This window comes from Netta rufina, assembly GCF_964035555.1.
Source record: "Netta rufina genome assembly, chromosome: 1".
Classification (NCBI taxonomy): domain Eukaryota; kingdom Metazoa; phylum Chordata; class Aves; order Anseriformes; family Anatidae; genus Netta; species Netta rufina.
In genome coordinates, this window is record NC_140123.1 from 81,728,508 (window position 1) to 81,751,809 (window position 23,302).

At 44.9% G+C, this 23,302-nt stretch overlaps 1 protein-coding gene across 1 annotated transcript in view; it reads right to left on the reverse strand.

The window, feature by feature from the left end:
- Positions 1-23,032, reverse strand: part of MAP7D2 (MAP7 domain containing 2) — a gene marked incomplete at both ends in the record, with an annotated part of 73,467 nt that extends 50,435 nt beyond the window's left edge. The window contains one exon of the mRNA XM_084302306.1: positions 22,990-23,032. Coding sequence (XP_084158432.1) covers positions 22,990-23,032 — 43 coding nt within the window. The remainder of the gene's footprint in view (positions 1-22,989) is intronic.
- Between the last annotated feature and the right edge of the window lie 270 nt (positions 23,033-23,302).

The window sequence follows — 23,302 nt, forward strand, 5'->3', positions numbered from 1 at the left end:
GAGGCTCCTGAGTTGCCACAGGGCTCTCCGGCAGGACACACAGACAAGTTTTACTTATGCAACCATGTTACGTCTCAGCCCCAAAAATTTCTCTGGGCTGAACAAACAGATAGACAGCACCACAACAGGCGGGGATGAGCTCAAGTGAGAGGCAAGCCTCGGCTGCCTCACAACATGGCGGCACAGGCCTGCAGCACGCCAGGCACAACCACCCAGAGAGCCACATTACCTGAGGCGAGGCTGCGAATTACAGGGAGCCCAGACTGCTCACATTTTCATTTTTCAGTCATTAAGGTAGGACAGACTTAAAACCACCATAAAGAAGAACATTTGTTGCCTTGCTGTAGCTGACTGGTATTTTTCTTCTCATGAACTATTTAGAAGAGTTGCAAGGTCATAAAGCAGCACTTACTGCAGTACACCTTACAGTAAAAGTTCCTCTCACTTCCAGTAGTAGTAAAAAAGAGAATCAATGCAAATCAAACGGGTTACTAAAATAGAAATATTTCAAAGTTGACATCTTCTTTTATAGAACTTTACCTAGGGGCTCTCTGACAAAAAAAAAAAAAAAAAAAAATGCTTTGTATTCAATTTACTGTTGAAACAGGTCTACTCCATCTCTTTTTTCAAGGAATTTTGTCCAGAAATATCTGAAATATTTGATGAAAAATGACATTGTAGTTCTTAATCAGTATCAATATACTGCCAATATACCACTTTCAGAACAACTTTAATAACACAATAGTAATAGCACAACTTTAATTAGAGATGGAATATGAAACCTCAAGTGATCTGTTCCTCTTACAAGGAGTTTAAAAGTTGTTCAACTTTCCCCTTTCTTTCCTCTGAATTATCTGAATAGTGTTTGGCATATACGAGTATCCTTGCAAGTGACCTGACCCAAACTAAACAAGGTCAGCGGGGTTTTTATCTGAAAGGATTCAAGGATCCAAGTGCGAGATTCAGTGCGTCCACACTGATATGGCTGATACATGCAATGACAGTGCATAGGGCATCTTTGTTGTTATGTCTAAAGTTAGCTTAACTTGTGCTAATACTCTGAAAGCTCAATTTTTGGTGCATTTTCTGTAAGAGGTGGAAAGGTGCAGAGACAGATCTGGTTTAAAAGAAATGTAACATCACTTAGAGTTGGATCCTCCCAAGTTTGCTTGCCCCCACCCATGACAGAAGGATACTCAGCTTATTTTTAGCTACACAATCAGCATTATCAATATCTTTTTATGACACATTTTTCTATTACAAAAAATACACAATCACTGACAAAAATTCCTAGTGTAAACAGTTAAGTATGGCAGATTCAGAAATATTCAAGCAAGGACAAACCATTAAGTCTGTAACAAAGAAACACTGAAAAATCTCATCCTTAGCTAAAATTTTGGCCCAGCAGCCTCAGAACATCCTGTAAGGAACATTTCTTCCATTTCCATCCCCACAAATACCTGTCTACAAAGATGTAGATTTCTGCAGAACTACCATTTCTGAATCCTCAGACAAATCTCTCTGCTTTAAAGACTTATTTGCCACATTTTAAATAACAGCATCTTGTCACACTACTCAGATGAAGCAATCGCAATTTGTTTGATATACCACTTCTCAAAATAAGTCTTTGGGTTCCACAGACACTTCAATGCGACGCTCAGAAACTGAGGGCAAAGGTCTGAGTGCAAAAGCACTGTATAGATGTAAAAAAACTTCAAGTGATGACAAATAGGGAAGGGTGAAGGTGATGGCTCAGTCTTCAAGGGCAGGCTGGGAGCACTATAGGCTTTTCTTGTCAGCTGTGGGAATTCAGTGAGCAGAACAATTTTGGAAGCTTGTTACTGGTTCAGTGAGCAAAGGAAGCTAACAAACACTTAGCACAGCCCCATGTTACCAGCCAATTAAAAGCTTTACGTTATCGCACCACCTCACTGAAAGCAATAGGCAGGAACATCATCAGCTTCACAGATCTGCTCCCTCTTTATAAAAAAGACCAGACAAAGAAAAAAAAAATACACAAGAGTCTATGCAGTCATTCTTCCTGCAGCTATCATTGCAGCACAAACGGAGGCATGTCCCCGAGCAGCTGTACTCAAAACATAGGCTGTTTTTATTTGGTGAATACTGTGATTACCTTAATATAACTAATTTGGGGTGAGCCTGTACACAATTCTTTAAAAAGAAAATTGCCTCTTTGCTAAGTAATGTTTTCATACCACTAAGTAGCCAATTTCCACACAACCTCCGTTTTGCAGAGAGTAGTACTATGCTCTCATCTATTATACATAATTATAGCAGAGAAGATCACTTGGATACTAGCACTTCTATACTATAACAGCTCTGAATTCAGTGACAAAAATAGCTGCCTAAAATACTCAGGGCATTATTTTCCCATGGTAATAATGCAATTAAAGCCAAGCACATTTAAGTATTAATAATCAACACAGCCATATATGCGGTTAGCATCATAGCTGGGTGAGTAGCAGTTGCATCGTGATCATTTCTTGAGAATCCAAGCAGGGGGAGATGAACTGGGCCAGCTTACAACAGCTGAACAAGGTTGTATTTTTGATAACTGCCTTCTGGTGCTGCAGAATCTAATTTCCATACAGGAAAAAAAAAAAAAAGTTTTTTGGCAAATGGAAAATATCTCTAATTTTCTACATACGCCTCAGTCAATGGGCTTGAGGACGTGTGGATCACACCTGTTGTTTCATGAGCTGTGGAGCACTGATTTAGGCATGAGGAGCCTGCCTTGTTCTTCCACCCCCAATCAAACAAACAAAAAACATGAAATCTCCTCCAATTCTTCCATTATTCATTACATCAGAAATAAGCAGCTTGACACAAATTCCCTAACAGCTTGAATGCCTTATTTGTAAATGGCAAACAAATCTCTGTCTCAGTATAACAGCTTTTCCTGGGGAGTCAGTTTATTTTAAAAATAAATTCAGACATTATCATACCAAGACATAATTACGGGATTTCATGTCTGAAGTACCAAAGCTGTGCAATTAGACTTCTGTAGCAAAAAAAAAAAAAAAAAAAAATCAATAAATTAACAGTTACATTGGAGGCCCTATCAGATTTGCTTCTAGGAGTGGAGGAATCCTTATACTGCACTGCTGTACACCTTGATCCTGCTATGGATACGTACACCTACATTCCCCATACCAATAGCTTATACCAGTGGCTGTGTCCACGTGCAGAAATCCATCAGTGGCCACCAGCACAGCTGTGTCTTGGAGAAGACAGGCTTTTTGAGGCAGCACAGCTAGAAGTACCTCTACGTTGCTGCAACGATGCTCCCATTAAGATTGCCCTCGTGAAGGCATCGTTCGATGAATTCACCCATTTGATCTAGGGTTTCAGCATTATGCACACACACTATTGGCACCACAGAAATGAGGAACAGCATGAGGCATCGCAGTCTCCAAGGACAAAGTCCACATATCTAAGACTACCTATGACCGAGTGCTTTGGTGCCAAGGCGATGGATGTTATACAGAGACCTGATGGAGATTACTCACCCAGCAAGTCTCTCACACACTCAAGTGGGGTATTTGAAAACACGATTTTTTGTTTCCTAATTACTTTTTAAGGCTTATCAAGGAAATTTCATCCTACTCACTATACCAAAATAACAAGAAGTAACACCAGAAGATGCCTAACCAAAACATCTCCAACCTCCAGGCAGCAGATTACATTTGGGGATTTCTGTTCCAACGCGCACACGAGCACAGCACATCTCTCACCTTTTCCACCTACCCAGCACATGAGACCATGCACTGGGTTGCAAGGGTGTAGGGGGACCACTCCATGCAGTGGGAAAACAGGGATAGCAGGGGAATGCTTTGAAGGCAGGACACCCAGCTCCACCACAGCTTGGCACCATCACCTCTCCCACGCCACGACTGCTGAATAAAACGTGGGGAGTCTGGCAGAGTGCAGCTTGAGCAGGCAGCTACGTCTGGCAGGTGGGAGGGAGGTGACAGCACAGCTCTTTAAAGCTAGTGGCAGGTGCTGACCTGCCTGAACGAGGGAATTTCATGCTTTATCTGCACAACCTGATGGGTCTGACTTTGGATTTTGACTAGCACTTGAGTTTTTTCCAAAATACAGTACTGTGTCTGAGCATGACAACCAGCTTCTTTCAAAGTATTCTGACTGTAGCTATCTAAATACACACTTGCTTACAAAGGTCATTAGGTGAATCAAAATCAAGGGCTTGCATGACACCACAAGGCAAGAAAGAAGGGATTTCATTTGAGATCCACTTTATTTTACACGCTTATCTTTTTTGTAAAGATAATCCAGGCAATGTTTGAGGACATGGGGGAGCATGATAATACAACATACAGAAGCATCCTCTGACATCTGCGCACACAAAAGCAGACCAAGCTAAATATTTTGACATAGGGAACCCAGGGAAGAAACAGCATCACTTTGATAGTCTCCAGAGGCAAAAAAAGCTTTTAAAAAGGAAAACAGCCGCAAATAGTCTGTGTGGGAAGATTGAGTTAAGGCATTACGAAGGTTTAACTACAGGCTCTTAAAATTTTTGTTTTTATTCTCTGCAATCGCTCAAGCCCTGGTTCAGAATATTTTACCAAGCAAGTCAATCTTTCAGAGCAGTACAGTGAAAATTCCCTTAATGTGCACATCTCAGAGCCCTGAAGGGCTTCAGAGAGCTGTGACCCTGCTTAAGGGTGAAAACTTCACTTCTTTTACATGGCTACACTCTTAAATGTGTTTTTAACAGTGATTCTTTGGTAGCTTAAAAAAAAAAAAAAAGTTCAAGAAATAGTCTGCAGTATCATAAAAGAAGCCTGATTTAGCCAAGGAGAAAGCACACAGCTCCAGACTACTAGGATCAGTCCAAACTCAGGCCAGGGCTGGGCAGGCGGCTTTCTCAGGGCTGCAAAGTGAGACAAATGGGATACCCCACAAGGAGGGTGTGAAAGGTGGCCGTCTGAGACGTGGCAAAGCAGGGAAGGGATCCCCCTTGCTCCTCATCTTGCCTGAGCAGACGTTCCCAAACCAAACAAGGAACACCACCAGGGACCCTTGCACTTCAGGCTATGTTTTCCAGCCCTATCCGACGGACAGACCTGCTAGAAGGTAACTTCTGTACATCACGGGGATATCGGAAGGAAAAACAGGAGCTTGGTCTAATGTATGTAAACATGAGATTTCACTAAGAAATCACCTCGTGAAACAAAGGTCAGAATTTAAAGAGGGCAATACATTTGCAACACAGCGTGCTCCTGGTTTAAACTGGAAACCAACAGAGCCAAGCTTGGACGTTGTAGGTGTACATTGGTCTCCTTTGCAGGCACCAGTTCTGAACAACTAGGTCATATTAAAACAGCATAGAGAGGAGATAAAGATGTGGATATTTTTGAAAAAGATGGAAAACAAGCAACTGCAATAATGCCAATGCATTCCTGAAGGCGTTATCTCATAATCTTAAAGATAAAAAAAAATCATATTAGGACATGATGATCTTGAGGTCTCTTCCAACCTAGAAATTCTGTGATTCTGTGATGTCTGTGAGTTTACATACAGCAAACATGGTAAGATCCGCAATGAAAAACTAGAACGCTTTTGGTGGTGTTACATTTTCAATCGACTTACCCTGGAACTTGGTAAGAAGTGGACCATTTACAATAAAACCCATGATATTTGAACCCCATCAGAAACACTGCTTGCCTTATTTGATTTATAAAGGCAACATAGTAAGAATAAATGGCCTTCCGAGATGAAAGCAGGAGCCAAGAACTCTGAATTTGCTTTGGGAGCTGACTGTTGCTGTGTTCACGCACACAACAAGGCCCACTGCTGAACTAGAGGACAAATGTCATGCTTATCTGCTCAGGAGCATCAGACAACGTTATGTTTCAGAAACAGCATTACCATAGGTGCTTTGAGATAAGACTATTAATAGGAACAACAGCAACATCCTCAAAATCAAACAATTTCCTAGCTTCTGAGTACTTTCTAACTTCATATCCTTATCTTGATTAAACCACTCTAGGATTTTAAAGGACAACCTATGAAGTTCCTTTGATCAAAAGACAACAGTAAGTAATGATTTTGCTGTGGAGGACGACGTGTATCTGATTAAAATGTAAAGCTCAGAGCAAGGAATAAGACAGCAGTCTCTATACAACTAAATTTTCATTCTGAAGATTACTGCTAGTTTTCATGGAGAACTGAAAAATCTCCTCAAGTCTACATTATGGTTATGTACTTATGAAACTGGATGATTAACCTCAAACAGGAAAAAAAGCACAAAAATACACAGCAGTCTTGTAGATTTTACAAAGGCAGTAGAGTTGGCAACGTTTTCCTTGCTGCATATTTTCTGCAGAAAGTTCAGTTTCAAACAGAATTGGGACTTCACAGTGCAAATATCTGATAATGGCATTGAGAAACAGCAGCTCATTCCACATATACCAAATTGTGGACAGCACTGAAGTTTCTTAAAATATTTGAAATTATCATTAATACTTCTAACATGAACTATACTTATTTTCCACATACTACACATAATTTAATAGACAAACCGCAAGTAGCCAGCCTCTGAATGACCATTAAGATGGCCAATCAATTAGAAAAAAAGACTGCAGACAGCAACATGGCCCTCTGAAGGGCACAAGGGGCACGGGGCTGCTTGCTTAGCCCACCCTGGCCAGAGCCAGCAGCTTAGGGGCGTCCTGCACAGACATCCCTAATAAGAAAATACCCCCCCACCCCATTAGACATGCCATACGGGTCCATACTCTACAAACTGTCACTCTTACACTTTCAACATCAACAAGACCACGTGACTGTAAATTCTACAATTTTCCTTATAATGCCTTCTGGAAAGGCATTTTTTTTTTCGTTTTTATATCACGCCTCCTGCCTGATTTTTCTTTCTGTGGCACTTTCCAGTTCTTGTCTAGTAAGACCCACTGAAGAATGGTGCCCCAAACCATTGCCCACATTCATACCCCTGACTTTTAAGTTTGCTCATTAGTCAAGCTGTAAATCAAACCCATTTTATCTGCACCCTGTGGCTTTTTATTTCACCTTTCTGGATGCTGACTAGAAGTGCACATACAATTTCCCAGGTCATGTACAAAGCACATGCTTTGCAACAGAACAATGTCCTTCCCAAATCTTACTTAATGATGCAGCTCACTTCTCTTGACCACTGATGTTTGAGTACACCTTGCAACCCAAAGACTACCTTCCTTTATGCTAACAGCGAACCCCAAACACCTCCCTGCTTACGCTTGCCTCCTGCAGACATCATTCCCCACAGACATTTGCACCTAATGAGGATGTAATTCTGTCTGCCTTTCTATTGCTCAATTACTCAGTATAATTTTTCTAATAAACTTCAGTAAATGACAACTCTGCCTGACTGTTCTTAGCACCTTATCAACACAAACCACCATTGCTGTATTCACACTTTTCCCACGTCATTTATGAATTCAGCAGGTAGTGCAGGGCTTTCTTTATGTTTAGCATCTGACGAAGAATACTGCTACCACCTTTTAGAAAATCCAAGTATACCTCTTCATCTGGACCACTTCATGTATCTGATGACCTCCCATGAAAAGGCCAATTACTATAAGATATGCAGGTAGAATATATATAACTTTTCCATAGACTTTTTCCAGTATATGTTGTCTATTAAGTTTTATGCTTGAAAACTTAGATTTGCCACTCTTCAGTTCTCTGCATCACTTTGAAGTCTTTGTATGGAGGATAATTTCCTCTGGCATCAAAAATAATTTCAGGAATAGATTAAACTATATTCCACCGCAAGAAAAACTTCGATAAGAAACATCCCTTAAGCTCTTCCACAATGAACACTGATTCAAATAACTAAACTTGAATGGTACAGCCTTATGTTTCTCGACTGTTCCCTTCACACATGCACCATTTAGCCACCTGCCACAAAGTCTGGCAGGCTTGGTGTGATGGGGGGGGGGCAGAGAGGGGGCTACGTTCACAGTCCTTTTTATGTCTTTATTGGTTTGCTCCTCAAAAACATCCGTCTTGTAATGCTATCCTTTTAACTTCCCAAAGATCATGCTTTCTTCCATATTCTCATTTGGGTATATTTTCCCTCCTGTACTTTTATTTCCAGCATCTTCCTTCCTTTATTCTGCTGCTTAACCATGCTTTGTGTGTCCATGGAGAAAGAATGAACTATTTTTAGGTGCATAGAGTGGCTGTCCCATGCCTAGACAGGCCATCTCCTGCCACACAGGACAGCCGTCAGCACAGTGAGGAAGATGAGAGCTGAAAGCAAACTGCCACTGCTCTAACAAGTCTTGTTGGCTTCATGAGGGCAGCTACGGTGCCTCTAACTTGCCAGGGAGGTCGAGACCCATCTGAACTTCAGTGGTCCTATTTAGACACCTACCTCTGGGTAGTGGCTCTTGGCTTCTCTCTTACCCACCTTCTGGAGAGAGCAAGGTGCTTTTGGGAGCAGCCACCTCCTCCTGAGGCAGGAAGCATTTAATGGTGACTTCCCAGCTAGGGATCAAAGGCTCCTAACAGAACATGCTGAACTTGGCGTTTCCAAGAGATTAGACGAGAGCTCATATTTTTCAATTTCATTACATAAAACCACATCCTACATCATCAGCCTCTGCAGTCTTGAACCAAGGCTGCATTTCTTCACTGCAAGAGAAACAGACCTTGAGGCAAAGACGGTATCAAAGCTTTGAAAAGAATGGAAGAAAAGCCAGTTAAAGCATCCCAGCTTAAGGAGGAACTAAAATATTAGGCACTTAATTTCATAATTATCTCCTTGGACTGGCAAAGAGATAAAAACATTGCCTCAAAACCAATTTCAGCAAAACTGAAGCATTTAAGAAAGCAGGATGCCCAAAACAGATGAAGAGAACCTAGCTCTTGATGTAATGTTGACAAGTCCACATTTGATGACATTTCCCCCTGGCAAACCTGTGTAAATGCTCATTAGAAGGTATCATTTCCCAGGAAAGTGTCTCTTAACAAGAAATTAGCACAACAGTACCAGCCTTTCACTATATAGTTTCAGGTTCAGGACATGCTCAAGCTGAATGCTCAGAGCAGCATGAAATAGAGAGCACAAGCGCTCTGTTAACTTCAGAGATAAGAAATAAACCCAAGGAGACCTCAGAGTTTTCACAGTTAAATGAAAGCACAGCAAGAATGATTACTGAAAAAGGTCACTGGGAAACAACAGCAGTGCAGTGATGCTAACGTAAAATAAGACCTTTATTTAATCTTAATCCCATTAGCCTTTTTCTCCATCACAGAAATAAATCCCACTCACAGCAAAAGGGATGCATGGCATGCTTTTTTCTTCCTGTGACTGGCTATAAAAGAACTTGAAGGAAAGCACAGGTTGCTTCCAAAGATGACTTACAAAATATGTATGTATCTGATGCACAAAATCTGCAATAATTAAGTCCATTATAAGAGAATGAAAAAGAATAAACAGTAAGAATAAAGCAATAACCTCACTGAACTGCATTTTTCTTTCTATTTATATGCAGGATGACAGATTTTAAAATCAACATATCTAGCAGATGTTCCGGTACACAGCCTCACACATTGATTTCCTTGCAGGGTCATCCATCAGGAGCAAGATGCTCCTTAAAAAAAAGTCTTTAATCAGATCTCTTCTTTTGTGAAAGAAATCAATGCACAAAACCCTTACCTGTTTCCACATTTATAAATGCATGTGTAACAGGACCATGAGGAAAATCAATGTGTTCCTCTCTAATGTAATGATGTTTCTTCACAGAATACAAATATAGGGAGACTATTTATTCTTTAATTAGCTTGTCATTCTTTCTTAAGCCTGTTTTTACTCTGTTTTAGCCAAGTGTCTAGAACGCAATATCCAATTCTGTAAAAGAAAAATATTAACAACAATAGTGTTGATATCTTCTGCTAAGAAACGCATTAGAAAAAGCAGAAAGAGAGGGGAAAAAAAGCAATTTTGTCAGAGGAAGAGAATTCCCACGTTCTGTACTATTCATCAGAGTTATGTATGTCCATGCCCAAGTGCTTCCAAGATGAATTTCTTTGTTCTACGTGGAAGGCTGCATTCTGTCTTCATAATAAACTAAATGGTAGGAAGAACAAACTGTAGAAAACAAAAGAACTTGTAGAAAGAAACATTGTGAGGGCAGATTTCACTGCAGATCTTTTGTCGCTGACCTGAAAAACAGGGAACAGGAACACCTTCTCTCCATCTTCCCTTCGGTCTTCAGCTCACACGTGACATAGATGAAGTGAAACGTATTGATCAAAGTTATCTTCCTCAACATTTTTCCCATGCCAACTACAGCTAAACCTTGAAAGAAATTCAATCCTTCTGACAGCAAAGGAGGCAAACTTCTGAGACCGGAAGAAATTGTATTAGTTTCTCCAAATGAACAACCTACGTGCTTTATATTGTACTCAGTCTTTTAAAAGCACTATAAAATTGATAATTTCAACTTGAGAAACTGGTTTTGCAACAGTTGAGGGAAGAAAGGAGGAAAGATGCAGAAACGGCACAGAGGTGAGATTAACGTTTGAGAAATTCAGGCTTATACTGCCATGTTTCACCCCTGATATCACACTATCTTAACAAGATAGCTATGCGCAGATGTATATTCTTAATTCGGGTGCAAGAAGCATGGCAGATAAGCACTATGAAATGTTAACGCTTTCACTGCTTATGCATTCCTCCACAATTTTGCAGAGCTTGGACATTGAAAATTATGAGCTTCATTCTCACTTTTTAATCAACAACTTAAAAACAGATAAATCCATCTACTCTCCAAATCCTTCCCCCGCTGCTTACTTATGTATTTTAATTCAAGCTATTTGAAAATCTTGTATTTCTGTCCTTCTACGGGAGTCAAGTCATGGTCACTGATTAACAAATACATCTTCTTTGCAAAACGCAAGCCTCACTAAGTAACCTAAGCGGTAACACCAGTACCAGAACATCAGAGCAAATGCTATGAGTCAGTGACTTCCAATAGTAATGAACTTTCACAGTACTCAAGCTGGGTGAAAAAATGTCAGTGTACCGTAGGAAGCTCTAAGGAAAGCAATGCAATTGCTCATTACTGGTAATACAAATGACTAAAGCCATGTCCTAGTAGCATCAGCTAAATAAAAGAAAATACTGATGCAAATAAGCGTTACAGTGTGCGCAGTTTCACACAAAACCCAGCAGCGTGAGCTTCCTACCACCTTCATTCACTGCCACTGCTCCTCAGGGAACATGCAGCTGTACAGAAAAAAAAAATGAATTGCTAAACGATCTACCAGAACTTGTCCATCCATATCTGAAGCACAGACTTCGTTGCTTGTTTTCAGGACCTAAAAGCTCCTACAGAAGAAAGCAGAACAAATGGATTTCTTCCTCACTTCTGAACTTGAAGCTGCCAGTGCTATGCATGTTGCATGTTGGCTCATCCGTGGCATGCATGAAGTTAAAATAGCGTTAACACTGGCATACGGAGAAGTACCACTCACGTGTAATATGAAATAGCTCAAATACAGAGAAAGCTTTTAAAGATACCAGTTTTCCATGAGCTGCCTCCCTGAAGCCAGGCCCACTGCAATATAAGTGGGTGATGCTCTACATCCCAGCCCTGAACTGCGGCTAGTCCACCTCATCACCTCCCTGAAGTCAAGCCTAAAATGTGCCTTTGATACAGCTAAACTGTCTCCATTTATCTCCTTCCATGAGCAATCAGGACTCTGAGGGAGATGTCAACTGCCTTCAGCTTTAGGATCCTTCCAGAGGAAGGGGAAAAAAAAAGTATAGTTTGCTATTACTACCTTTTATACCTATACCTAGCTACTATACCTATTATTTCAACCTCCTCTAAAATAAAGCAGACTGCTTTCACTGTCCTTGTCAATATACACCTCTTTGGTGTAACTTTTGGTCCATCCCTGCCTCTACACACACATACATGGTCACAATTTAAAAGACTTCTGCAGACCTCTCCCCCCTGCCCACTTTTCTCTGCTACCGTTACCAACTTACAAGACATGAAAGCAGTAAGGGAAGTGTCCACCTTTCTCAGCAGCTTACCCTGTCCTCCTGGATCAGCTTCCCACCTCCTCCACGTGTCTGTGCTGCACACAAGCCTTCTCGCTCCTCCTGGCTGCGATTTACTGTTCTGCCAAACATTTTTAAAAAGCACATGCCCTCACGCTGCAAGCATGGTGCTAAGAGAGCTGCTACTTCTCTAGACCTAGCAAGCAATCTGTGTAGGAGATGAAAACACACACCACTTTCAAAGGCAAAAAGCTTTGAAGGATATCCTACACAACATTCATGGCAGGATCTTAACTTTCTATTTTTAATTTTCACTCACCTGAGCTTTTTGTCACTAGGAACAAAGCAAGGCTAAAATGAAGAACAATCTTATAATAACTTGGAAAGCTCTTAAATCCGAAACTAAGCAGTTGTACACGGCCTCATATATTCACTTCTCTTCAAGTGAAGTGGAAAAAAAAATCACCCTCAGGCACCTAAGGTTTTGACAGTGGGTCCCAGTTACAGCTCCTGATGAGAAGCACAGCTCGGCTAAATAAGAGAGAAGGTGGCATTCCAGCTAACTGTGCAGGTCCCTAATATCTTAACAACTGGAGCCCTTAAACACTGAAGGACAGCACATAGGCATGAGGGACAGAGCTGGTGTTTGGCACGAGGGAGAGCCCCGGTGTTTGGTGATGCTGTAGCTGGCAGCAGGATCTCTTCTGCTCTCTCCTAACCCTAACCCCTTCCATAAAAGCCTTATGGAGAACCAGCAAAGCTCCTGCTGAACTCCTTGCTGCTAAATGAGGGTCCAAAGCCTGTGCTGGCTGAACCCCTGGGCACACCTGCAGCACGGGGACTACCACAGCCCTGACAAAAAATACAAAAACAAAAAAAACAACAGCACTATGGATGATGTTTTTGCCAGCCAACACACACCTGACATTTATTCCTTGACAAAGGGAGCTGCCTAAGCAAGGCAAGTGGAGGCTGTGTCATGCTTTCCATGGAAGCTCTCCAGCAGCGTCATTTGTCTCTTCACGCACTGCACAGTGCAAAGAGGTGAAAACCCGAGGTAACAAACTACCTGCAGGACACAAAACATGAGCCCTACCTGCTTAAATACACTTAATGGATTTAGAAATTGGTAAATATTTAGCAGTCAGTGCAAGAGAGGAAATATGCTCGCTGCAGCATTATTTACAACAAGAATCCGAAAAAACGCATGCATGCATGCAGCAATGGTGCAAGTCAGTGCTTCTCTTGTTTCCACTACCCTACCAAAAAAAATAAATCACAAAAATGTGTCCTGGACAAGAAGGGTATGTCAAAAACCTATGTTTACACCAGTTCTACTTTCCTTTGCTAATCTAGAATTGCACCAATTAAAGTGTAGTTAACAAACCTACTAATCAGGGTTGCTACAGCAGGCAGAAGTGAACAAGAGCGGCGGTAGTTTGGGCGTAAGCACAAAAGAAGAAAAACAAAACAAAAAACACAACAACAAACATCTCGGGTAATAGCAGAGCAGCAGCAGCTGCTTATGCCACACTTTGATCTGCACCCCCAGGGGCTTGGCTTGGCTTCCCCTCGCTGCTACCTCGTGAAGCGTAATGGCAACACCCGCCCTGCAAATCCGGAACGCCTTCCAAAATAAATGTCACACCTCAACTCCAACTCCCTCCCCCTCGATTAGCTCTTACCTGCAGCCTGCCCTGAGCTGGGCATGGCCGCCCTGCCGCAGCACAGCCCCGTGCAAAAGCCTGGGGCACGGCATCCCGTGCCTTGGCGGGGAGCCTCGAGGCTCCTGCACCCACCTGCTCTGTGATTTTGGCCTCCGGACGCTCCCATGTGCCACGAACCGGGATGCAGTTGCTCCTTTTCCAGGGGAGGAAGCTGCTTGTTTATGCTACAATTCACGGGTGCAATAAAACGAGAGCGCCTGCCCCACCGGCTGTGCCTCGCTGGAAAGGCAGGCTCAGCAAAGCAGAGGAAGGAGCAGCCTTGGCAGAGGGCAGCTGCCTCGCCAGGAGCAATTAGGCTCAGGTGAGGACATTCAGAGCAAAGTTCAGGACGCACCTGCACACGGAGAGGCTGCCGTGCGCTCGTGCCAACAGGACGGGGCTCTGCCCAACGCAGCACCATGCACTGAGCTCACGGGGGGGACCCGCACGTGCTCCTCCAGCAACGCAGGAGGATGTCCCTTCCGCACGCCCAAACTGGCAGCAGCAAGAGGGACCGGTCTGTCTGGGGCAGCAGGTGAGGCGACAAGAAGGCAGAGGCAGGTAAGACACACAGGCGACCATTTGGACCTCCTCCGCCTCTCTAGGGTTGGTGCCACCAAAGAGTTAGCAGCAAAACTCAGCACCCAAGCTTGTTACACGGGAACGTAACAGCCAGACTCGATGGTCTTTGAGGTCTTTGCCAACCTAAAAACTAAGTGTTTGAAGACTCGGGGCAAACTCCTTCAGCACAACGTGCACGGCCAAACCTGGAACCAGGAGCCCAGTCCCACACCACCCTGTGTACGCTGTGCTGGCTGACACACACCAGGAAAGGTTTTTGCTCTGCAAAGCTGACACGATGAGCCCTTACAAGCTTCCTTAAGCTACGCCAAACCCAGCTCCCAAAGACTGCAGGCTGCATGCTAAATGGCAGCCCTTCAAATCCACCTACATATTCTGCTCTACCCCAACCTCTACCTACACAGAAGAAGGATAAATTGGGTTTATTCTGGCAAGACATAAAATAACGGAGTAGATTATCTAGCTGGAAACAAAAGACTGGAGTTGAGCGCATTCAAATCTAGTTGGAAGTAGAGCTGGCTTTTGGCGGCTGAACAGTGAGCTCTTCCCGATTCCTTCAAAGGTTTTCTTTCTTGGGACCTTTTCAGCTGCCTGATTTTATGAAGGACTGCACAATACAATCTGCCTGAAACGCTGCTGCTTCGAACCAGCTCCAGCAGCTCTCGGCCAGCAGGGCTGGAGGCCAAAATCTACGAATTACGTCTTCCACGAGCTACGCCGCCCGTAGTAGTTTTGACTGGAGCTCCTCGAGAAGCGTGCATCACCAGGAGCTATCTGGATGAATTTCAGTGCCAAATTGCCATTCAAATACCGTGTGGAGGACTCCTCCCTCTCCTCCTCCCAGCCTCTAACTCCAGGAGACACCTCATACCGCAACTTTGGGTAGCTGACAGCTGCTCTGAAGGCTAGGGAAACATTCCTCAGCCTGCATGCTGTTTGTTACCTTTGATTTTCAAAGGGTTCTTTGATATGGTGATTCTCCATTTTTGAGCTGTGATGCCTGGAGCAGGGGGTTAGATAGCAAGGAATGTGATTTCTTTCCCTTTCTGCCCAGCCTCCTCGCCTCCCCTGCAGCTGCCACAAGTCAAAATGAAGAGCGACTTCAGCCCTGTGGGCTCCTGCTGCTGAAAGGCAGGTGGGCTGGCGAGAGGTCAGCTCCTACCAGAGGCCACCCGATGGGCTCAGCCTCCTCCTCGGCCTCACACTTACTGCTCCCAAGGCTGGGTGGCGTGGAGTCAGCTCCACGGTAGCACGAGAATGAATTAATGCGCTGGGTACAGCTATGGAGCCAGAGAGAGGAGCAGGACAGAGGATGGGAATGTATCCAAGTCCTCTGGATACGTCTCCAGCTCCAGGGCTGCAATCTGTGGGACACTAGGAAGCATATTGCTGCGATCTTACCCTCTGCCCTCAGCGTCATCTTCTGGCCACCAGGGAAGAGAGCAGTGAGGGAGACACCTGCTCTAAGCCTGTCCGTCCTTACAACCCTGTAGGCAGGGGTGAATGGATCAGAATGGGGAAGGAAGCAAGGACCATTAAATAGAGAAGAAAAAGAGCCATCCTACAAGAAGCTCAGGAGTTAACCCAGTAGGATGTCAGTTTATCAATAGCATGGGTGCACCAGCACCTACCTTGGCAGCAGAAGATTCGAATGCTGCAGAGGTTTTACCTAAACGGAGAGCTCTTCTGAGTTGCTACAGGGCCTGGGAGCCTGTCAGCATGCTTCAGGGAGCACCCATCTCGAGGGGCGCTGGCTGCACGGAGACTTTCCTTACACTCTTCGGTTTGTCTTCAGTGACAAAAATTGGATTTGAAAGTGGATGTGCTCATACTGCGTAACGTGACTTTCAGCTCCACTCACACATCATTTAGGCAACTTCATCACAGGCTAAATGTATTAGGATTCACAGACAGGCTGCTTATTCTTTCTGAGACACCCTTCAGAAATGTGAGACTTAAAGGGGATAGTCAGCGACTGTGGTGTAAGAAAAAAAAAAAAAAAAAAAAAAAAGAGTACTTTTGGGCGGGGGGGATCATGATACAGGGAAAACATACCACAAGGGGCAATGCAAACCTGCCCTTTGATTCCAAAAGGTACCATGAAAAAACAAACCCTTCCTTTTATTTGTAAATAACTGCAGAGATCACATGAGGCATTTCTGTTTCCCTTTCGTTCAGTTCTATAACTTGTCAGTGTCCTAAAATCTGTCCTCCCTGCAAAATGCCTTCTCTAAACAGCATCTCCCCCGTGCATCGCTCAGGCATTTTCACTCAGTGCCATAACCTGGCCTCTGAGAGCCGCAGCCCTGAGACCCTGCAGCCCGGTGCCCTCTTCCACAACCATCCCCTTCAGTCACGGGAAGGTCACCCCTTTATTCACTGCACCATTAAACCGCTTCCCATGGCTGCTGAAAATTGCCCTGTTTACGTGTAACCACAGCACTTAGTGTTACTAAACCCGGGAAGCATAATGGAAATACTTCCATCTATGAATAGGCCATTAAGGGTAAGGGAAAAGATGCCCGCTGGCTGGAGCACAATACTTAAAGTCAAGGAACTAAGAATAAAAGTCAGGCCCGACTCCCACTCCCCTTTAGGACGGGGAAAGGAGAACCGGTCCATCTACCATTTATTTTGGAAACAGTAATTGGCCTATCTTTTTGATCAAGATCTCAAGAACCCCAGCAACACGTCTCCAGCCCTCTCCCCGAGGTTGCTGCCTGCACGCACGCAGAGGCGAGTGCCAGGCTCCACACAAACAAGGGCGAGAGCAACGCGGGCCTCCAGGAGGGAGGGAGAAGGAGGGGACCGCAGGAAGGGAAATGAAAAGCCCTTGCTCCAAGTAGGTAGAAATCACAGCAGTGATTTATTCCAATTAAATAACTGAGGCAAGCCTACTGACACTGGTGCGTGCTTGGTTATCTGCTGCAGCCACGAGGCAGCGGTGCTCTCCCTGCCTGTGCAGGGGAAGACCACTTGGGCGCTCCCTCTGTAGCCAGCAAACCCAGGCTTGCTGCACAGCCATCAGCAACATTTGTCTCTCTCTTTCACGATCAAAGCCACATGACGAAGTGCAGTCCTCCACCACGCCTGCAACCCAAATTAATTGCAAACCAGAAACATTTCAATGAGCGCTTTGCTGAAATAAAGAATAGCTCTGCGAGCTTCTGCTCGGCATGAGACGAGTAATTTGATAATTCGCAGGGATTGAACCAAGCAAGGCATACTTCCAGGTCCTACCTAATTGAAACATAACCACAACATGCCCTCCAGCATCTGGCAGTACAACAGACAAAACAATCAGGTATGCTAATGTTACTATCATTTTCCTGAAGATTTCTAAGGTGCTTTTGCAGAGGTATCCACAGACTGATACACGCTTCCCAGATATTTTTGTTCAACACTTCCTATCCCATCCCATCAAGGCCTCAGGTATTAATGATTAATAAATAAAATGGGGTTCTAGAGTGTAGGTCGATGTAAGGAAAGAGGAATTTGCAGAAGAAACCTTTCAACAAACAAAGGTAAGCAGATTCATGAAAGTGCCTCAGACTAAGGAGCCCATCATACAAAACCAAGTTAACACGTATTTGCCTCTTGGAAGGCAAATGCAAACACAAGGGATGACTGTACAAAACGCAGAATTATTAGTAAAGGGGCTGACTTCAAAGGTTTGACCGGTTTCATCTATTTCCGTACTCTGTGCACAGAGAAAAGGGCATTTACAGGTTTCCAGCACACTGAAAAAACAAAAAAAGATCTGATTGCCTAGGACAGCTCCAAACATGTGGTTACACTTGTAATAGAAAAAAAAGTTCAAAAAAGGTAAATACTGTGCTGCAGAAGAAACGATCTCTTCTGTTGAATCATTACAAGAAATTTGGCTCGACACTACAGCTTTTAAATGATCCCAACTGGTAGAAGCACGTATGCATAACACTGGAGTACAAAAAGCTGCACTTCCCATATCGTAAAGGAATTAATTTAACCCAAGCAAAGACATCAGTAGGAGATGTTTGCTAGTGGCACCCTATTTACACCAACAAAACAACCTGCAAGCAGTGAAAGGAGAAAATTTGGCACACGGAGAAGCGCTCGCGTTGCTCTCGCCGAGAGAGCGTGACACAGAGGTGAGCCCGCCCCTTGTGCAACCAAAGCTCAAGCAAAGGTCACGGGAAGGCTTTATCGATCGCCACGAAGCCAACGTTTGGCTGCGGCACCGTAACTGCACGAGGCGGATCAGCGTCCTGCTGGGCAGGGAAGAGCCAACACGTACTCACGAGGAAGCCTCCAGGTGCTCGGGGGCAAACCAGAAACCCACGTCCCAGCGTTTGGTCCAAACACTTCCACACGGGTTGATCTCGGCGTTCAGTGAGCACACGTGGCACATGCAAACAGTGCGGTAAGTGAAACCAAGCACCTGCTTCACAAGATTTCGTATCACAGAGGGGATAAATCGTTTGGGAGAAGTGGATCGTTCATTTAAGACAAGAACTGTGTATTATTTGAATGACAGGCACGAAGTCTGTCAGGTGTTACAGTATTTTAACTAGTAAAACAGCAATCCTGATTTTCCTTTTTTTTTTTTTCAGCTTAATGGTAAGATAGATTCCCACTGTGTGAAAACCACTTGCCTCCTGTCTATACACCCCCACACATCAGCATTGCTCATCATCATTAAGGAAATAAAGCACAGCAAAAGGTATTTGCACATCTCCCATCTACAGTCAGTCCCAGGTAATACTGCGTGGTAAAATAAATCTTCCATTAGTCCAGATTTCATGTCACCTTCTCCATCAATTTGATAAGCAGACCACTACACGACCTACGCAGCACTAATTCACCAGCTAAGCTGTCTGAACACCAGTAGGAAATAAAACACACGACATACTCTTACACGCACTGCTTTCAATCAGAGGAAATACAGGGGTAATATAACAAGTTGTGACAGAAATACCAAACAAGCCAATTACAGCAAAATAACGCAGAAACTACCTACACCTCATAAACTATGTAGGTTTAAAAAAAAAAAATAATCCACTGCAGTACTGCAAGGACTTTTTTTTATGACTGCAATAACCTTAACTAGTTACAGCATTATTTAGAAGTGCTACTCATATTTTTCTCCCAGCCACTACGAGAGATTCACAGCAAAACTAAGCTTGGGTGTGCAACACAAACAAGTGTATTTACGAGACTTACTGGCCCACGTCACGGTACCACAGGACACAAGAGATGAATTGCAAAAGGTCCCAGCATTAAACAAGACCTAGAAGATGCATAAACCTCCCAAAACCTGAGGTTACCAGGTGACAACAACTGAGAGAGCCAACTAAAGGAGGAAGATGGTAAAAACAGGGAGGAGGTGACTCGAGTAGGTCATTACTCAATGCAGTTCGCATTCCCACAATTTGCATTAGTTTCCTGATCAGCTGTGTTCCTTTCCCCATGTTGTAACATCCATTTATTTATAGAAGTCCCATGCAAACAACTTTTTTTTTTTATTGTCTGAACCCTATTAGAACAATTCAGAATTAAAAGACTTGCTCTTATTTTTTTGTAGCCTTAAAATGCATGAGGCAATGAATGACAGATAAGAGTAAGATATTAAAAGCATTTCCCCTGCTGGTTTTTCTCCACACACATTAAAAGACTAATAACTAAGAAAGTTATAATTGTATTTTATTTATTCATGAGAGGCAAGAAGGCTTTACTTCATAAATCTTCATACAATACCAACACGCAGGATGTGTAGTTTCATTTACATGAAATATGTATACACTCCCTCAATTAGCATACCTAGAAATGATTACTTCATACAAAAAAAGCATCCCTGATGCATTTCCACCAGCCACCAAAGCACAGGGAGGTATGTGGCACTACACAACAGCATCTTGCAAGCACTCTGAAATTTTTGGGAGTTTCACCTTCCTACCACGCATGTTTCAAGGCATCGATATGCCTTCCCTTTAACTCTCCAGTCTTGTAATTCCAAGGGAAGTTGTTTTTTCTCTTACAATTTAACAAAAATTAGTTGGAGAAGGCTCTGACCTTTTTTTTTTTTTTTGAAACAGAGGCAAAGCCTGCAAGAAAGATGCTGTTTAAAAAATTAAATAATACCTTGAAAGCATGCAGAGTATTCAACTCCTTTGAACTAAAACCAATACTTGCAAATAGTAACATCACACAGAGAGCAGCACAGCAATTAAACCTGAGGGTAAACAACCTTAAACATCCAAACGTGAGAAAAAATGATGTAATACAACAGGAATATACTAATGACTTAGAGAAATCAGTTGGAAAAACACTGCTAAGAAGAAGAAAAACACACAGTATTTTGAAAGAAATACGTTTGTTTTTTGTTTTTGTTTTTGTTTTTTTTTTCCTGATATGCAGTCTAGGTTGATTTAACATGCAATTTTTTCTTAAACCCTCTTGGTCTGAAATCCAGAGTGTTCAATATTTCAGTCTCTCAGAACATACATTAAGCCAATTTAACTAGGTATCAAACAGGAAGATGAGTGATCCAATACTGAGCAGCTTGTCCTTCAAATGCTATTTAGTCATTACTGTTACTACAGATGGTAGCAGCAATAACGCCTACATTTTGGTCACCCAGCGCTTTCCCTTACAAAAAAGATTCCTGCAACATCTCAGGTTGCAGCATCTCTGTTTGTTTGCTGCATGGGCTTAGGTTTTCAGCAAAGAAAAACAGCTGAGCTCCGCAACTATTTATTGCTTGAGCCCCAGGATTTTGCTCCTTTTTGCAGCATTATATACCACTGGTCTCTTCCCTAGCAGCCAAGAGATGCAAACAGCCTCCCGTTCTGCAGGCTTGTTTGTTCAGCTCGATCTTGGCAGAGCCTGAAGTGATGGACGGCTAAATCTGGCGCCTCACTTTCGCTTCCATCCCAGCAGCATCCTCAGCACTGGAGGGGCCTAGGGAGCAAGACTTGGATGCTGCCAGAGCACCTCCCAGTTTGGGAAGGAGGACCAGGCTGCCGCCACCACCTGTGACAGGACAGCACCCCGCTGGGAACAGCTCCCGGGAGCAGCATTTTGCTTTGGGATACAGAGGCAGGACCCTCCCCGTCCCTGTGAACTGGAGGAGGACTCCAGGAGCTGACGTACACACAAACGTGTGAATTAAGAGAGGATGAGCTCTGTGCTCCCTCCCAGCGATTTGTGTGAGTAGCTGTTCCCACTGCCACAGAATTGGTTGAGTCCCAGAGAAGTGTCTTGTTCTCTGCTGCAACAGATGCAAGCCCCATCCACGCTGCTGTCTGTAAAACACATCATGCACACATCCACAACCTCCTCCCAGCACACTGTGTTATTTTCTACCAGTTTACTCAAACAAAACAACGCATTTGGCTGAGAGCACTCCACACTGCGGTGCTCAGGCACTGGTGCTCAAATGCCAGCGCCTGGCCACTCATGGTGACGCCTGCCCGTGCCTGTCCTGCATGTGCCCCATTTAATACTATCTGTAATTACACCACATGCTGCATTTTCTATTGATTCTCAGTCTCACGAAAAATGGTGAAGCTCTTTTGCAACGTTCATCTCTGAAGTTAAAGGGTAGAAAACAGGAAAACGCCAGAAGAAAAAACTCCGTTAACAGGGCACATGAATATCGGGCAGACTTTCTTCGGTTTCAGAGCGGGGGAAGAAATCAGAAATATGAATTCTCAGCATTAGTTGTTTTTCTCCCATGTGAGACATGGGGAATTGGAGACCCAAGAACCAGAAGTGCACGACTGCTCGGCTGCAACATATTACAGCAGGAGCTGTGGCTGCCGAGCACAGGAGAGCGAGGGGCAGAACACAGACGCTCCTGGCTCCGTCCCTGGCTGCTGACACGGTGTGACCCTGGGGTGAATCCAAAGGCTTGGATTCACCTTCCCACTCCCCAAGTTTGGGAGAATAACACATATCCCCCAGAGCAACTGTAAAGCTACTTTCAGAAGTTACAGCAGCCTAGGACAAAAAGGAAATCAGCTCTTCTAATGCCTGGGCTGCGGACGGATTGCTCGCCACAATGCCAAGGCCCCGTATCAGGCGGTGCAGGTAAAAGTACAACGAGGAGCTCGTTCCTCAGTCCCCACTCACCTCAGGCGTCGGACAGGGGAAGAGGTCGGGCGAGGCGCGAGCAGAGCCACGGTGGCCACCAGCCAAGCGCGAAGGCGGTGACCCCACCACCGACACCCCGCGCTGCCGGGGGTCCCTGCCCCACATTTTCGAGGGGAGCGCTGCGGAGGCACCCACCCCACCCCCAGGAAGGCTCGGCACCAGCTCAACCAGTTCGCCTGGCAGCGCAGGCAGGCCCGGGCAGGGCACGGCACAGACCCAGGCTCACCCACAGCCCCGCTCCACCGCAGGGCAGCCCCGAGCTGCCTCCCTGCCTCCCTCCCTCTCTCCCTGCCTGCCGGCACCGCCGCCGGCCGCGGATTTCGCCGCAGCCCCGAGATGGCGGCGGGCACCTGCCGGGCGGGCAGCGACCCTCACCGGGGGGCGAGGCGGGACGGGGACGGGACGGCTGCTGCTGGAGGCTGTGGCACCGCCATCCCGTCTCATTTCATCCCGTCCCGTCCCGTCTCGTTTCATCCCGTCCCGTCCCGTCCCGGCTCCCACCTGCCGCCCTCGGGGAGCCGCGCGCAGCCCCCGGCTCCGCCATCTTCTCGCTCTCGCCGCCGCCGCCGGTTCTCCGCCAGCCCGGCCCTGCCCTACCCGGCCCCGCTCCGCTCCGCTCCCCTCCGCTCCTGGGCGGCCGCACAGGCGCACTGCCCGCCCCGCGGCACCTGACGCCGGGCGGGGAGGAGCGGGGCCGCGGATACCGGCAGCCCCCAGCGGCTCCCGGCCCGCCAGGTGCTGCCGCCCCGCTCCGCCCCGCCCCGCCCCGCCGGCACCGGCTCTGAGGGGCAGCCGGGTGTCCTTTGTTTGGGGC